At 35.7% G+C, this 3,326-nt stretch overlaps 1 protein-coding gene across 1 annotated transcript; it reads right to left on the bottom strand.

The window, feature by feature from the left end:
- Nucleotides 1–746: 746 nt before the first annotated feature.
- Nucleotides 747–1,706, bottom strand: LOC102243163 (olfactory receptor 8U1-like). Its single transcript, XM_005885128.1, has one exon. The coding sequence runs from the start codon at nt 1,704–1,706 to the stop codon at nt 747–749; it is 960 nt and encodes a 319-aa protein (XP_005885190.1).
- Nucleotides 1,707–3,326: the final 1,620 nt, after the last annotated feature.

Genomic DNA, 3,326 nt, shown 5'->3' with positions numbered 1-3,326 from the left:
CCTCAACACTCTAGACCAGTGATGGCGAACCTATGAGACGCGAACTCATTTTTTTTGGTTGATTTTTCTTTGTTAAATGGCATTTAAATATATAAAATAAATATCAAAAATATAAGTCTTTGTTTTACTATGGTTGCAAATATCAAAAAAATTCTATATGTGACACGGCACCAGAGTTAAGTTAGGGTTTTTCAAAATGCTGACACGCCGAGCTCAAAAGGTTCGCCATCACTGCTCTAGACAACAATAGTATTCCTTTACACCCCCTTGTCATGATGAAAATCAATAATATTTGCAGACATTGACAAATCTCCCCAGGGGAAAGAAAATCATGCCTGATTGACACCACATGTTTGCAGTGGTCTCTTGGCACTTAATTTGAAAGATATTATTAAAGCACTCATAAGTATGTTAAAACGCTCTTATAATCCTAAACTGGGTATTCAGAGTGCCTTCACTTTTATTTTTGGCCAATAACTAGTTATGTAACTAGCAAATGAGATAATGGAATTTCAAAAATTCACATTTTTTCATTTCAGAAATAACACAGTGTAAATTCTTATGGTAGTTGCTACACATAAATAATAATTTTAAGCCAAACTTGCATACAAAGAATTGAGAGAATGATTTCATTTTACAGTGAACAAATCTTTATTCAGAACCAACTAAGATCAAGACACTCAACTAGTTTTATTATTAGAGGGGGGAAAAGCTCATTAAGGACAGGTCACTTTTGTAGAGTCAAATCATTTTTCAAATTTCAGGAACCCAGAAGCCTGGTTTCTATTGATGGTGACTTTCTTCAGGGCGTCTTTCACATCCTTATTCCTGAGACTGTAGATCAAGGGATTCAGCATAGGAATGATCACTGTGTAGAAGACAGAGGCCGTCTTATCTGTGTCAAGGGAATGGTTAGAGCTTGGCTGTAAGTACATAAAGATCAGGGTCCCATAGAATATGGTGACTGCCAGCATGTGGGAGCCACATGTGGAGAAGGCTTTGCGTCTTCCCTCAGCTGAGCGCATCCTCAGGATGGCAAAAATAATAAACATGTAGGAGACAAAGACAATGAGAACAGAGGAAATGAACGTGATACCAGCACAGGCAAAGATCCACAGCTGTTTGGAGTGTGTGTCTGAGGAAGTTAGCCTGAGGAGAGGCATGTCATCACAATAGAAATGGTTGATGACATTAGAGTGGCAATAGGAGAGGCGAAAGGTGAGGATGGTATGAAACAGTGCCATCAGGAAGCTATAGCTATAGGGGACAGCTACAAGCTGAATGCAGATTCCTGGGGACATCACAACCATGTAGAGGAGAGGGTTACAAATGGCCACATACCGATCATAAGCCATGGAAGCGAGTAGCAAACACTCAGATACCATGAAAGTGAGGAAACAGCCTAACTGAGCAGCACAGGCATTGAAGGAGATAACATTTTGTTTGTATAAGAAATTCCCAAGCATTTTGGGGGTAATGACAGAAGCATAACAGAAATCAACAAAAGCCAGGTTGCTAAGAAAGAAGTACATTGGTGTGTTGAGTTTTGCATCAGTTTTAATAACTAGGATCAAACCTAGATTGCCTACTACTGTAAAGAGGTAGATGGTTAAGAAAACCACAAAAAGAGGCATCTTCCACTCCTTTTGATTCGCGAGGCCCATAAAAATAAACTCCTGTACTTGGGTGCAATTAATATGGGCCATATCTCTTCAAGGCATCTGCATGAGGAAGTAGAGAAAAGAGGAAAATTCAAGTTGCCATACCCACAAGTGGTGTTTTATACTTTAGTGTCTTGTAAAGAGGTTTTGTTGCTAATAGAGACTGCTAGCATACTGGGATATTGGGAACAGGAGGGATAGCAGACAGAGATATATGTGGGACAAGCATATCTCCTCTCCCAAACCCATTATATATACAAAGATGGGTGCTATGCAATAGTCCACCTTGCCTTGGTTTCTATTCAAAGGTCTTATCCATTAAGCTATTTAACACTATAAGCTGCCTTGTTAAAATTGATTTTTTTATTGAAAATATGTTAACATAAATAGCATAAAAGAAAACAAATCTGCAGTGACACCACTGTGACAGATGTCATTGTACCTGTGCCGACACAGCTCTACATTGTCCTAACACTGTCAGAAACATTTTATATATAATTGTGTATATATATATATATACATACACACACACACATATATATATATATATACATATACATATACATATATATATATAAAACAAGATTGGGTGCAAAGAGTAAAGAAAGCCCCGGATATATATACAATTATATATATAGTTGTAATAATTTATCACTTTAAGGTTACTACAGTCTGCAAAATAATATTTATAGTCATGCTAATAATGCAAATACTAAAACGGGTAAGTACAGAAGGTGCAATAAGGCAATTATTTACATCATTTCATCCCACTGAACTTTAAGTCGAAACCACATTATTATGCCCATTGTACAGATGAGGAAGAGGAGATTGGAAAAGAAACACCCAAAACAAAATCAGATGGCTGCTGTAAGTACAGTTAGTTGGGTTTCAAATCTGTATGTTTCTGACTCAACATCCACACCTCATTACTATACTGTCAATATTGCATTTCTTATTTATTCTGTTATTAGAAACTTAAATTATTTCTAGGTTTTGATTGCTATAGTATTGAACAAACATCTTTATCTCTAAAAGATAAACTTACATGACCAAAGAGAATAAATCCTCATATAATTTTATGATATATTGTAATTTAGAATAAAATTGATGTTTTCTTTCTAAGAAATTCAGAAATGTATGTCTCTTTAAAAGCTGATTTACAAACTTTTTGTGCTCTGTGGCAAAAACAGTCTGAAAACACGGAGCTCGTAATACATCCATAATAATACTCTCATTACCTGGCATGCACTTATCTTGCATGTTCTTTTGTACACTACTGCAATCTGCTCTATTTTATTTAAATAAAATAATTCTGATCAAGATTCTAAAAACTGAGTTCATGATCTACTAGTAGTGACAAACACAGTTTCAAAAGCTAAACTTCATCAACAGAAGACCATCACCATTTTCACCAACATAAAAGTAGATTCACAATTTATCTATAAACAGCTCCAAGAGACACTTCCCACCCTGATCTGCATATTCTGTCTTTATCCTATGTCTTGATGATGTCTAATTGTCACTTCTTTTGGCATCTATTTCAATCCACTCATTCCCTCATTTAATAATGTATGTTGGGAGCTATTAATTTCTAGACACTGGAGTCTGAAGATAGAGCATTGAAAAAACAGACAATATAGTAGACTACAAAGAATGAAAGCTTTA

The sequence above is a fragment of the Myotis brandtii genome, unplaced genomic scaffold (assembly GCF_000412655.1).
Source record: "Myotis brandtii unplaced genomic scaffold, ASM41265v1 scaffold892, whole genome shotgun sequence".
Taxonomy (NCBI): Eukaryota; Metazoa; Chordata; class Mammalia; order Chiroptera; family Vespertilionidae; genus Myotis; species Myotis brandtii.
The sequence above is the reverse complement of the archived record's forward strand: the minus strand, read 5'-3'. Positions and strand labels throughout refer to the sequence as shown.

Coding starts and splice junctions, on each gene's coding strand:
- LOC102243163 (XM_005885128.1), bottom strand. CDS start 1,706: ATGGCCCATATTAATTGCACCCAAGTACAGGAGTTTATTTTTATGGGC.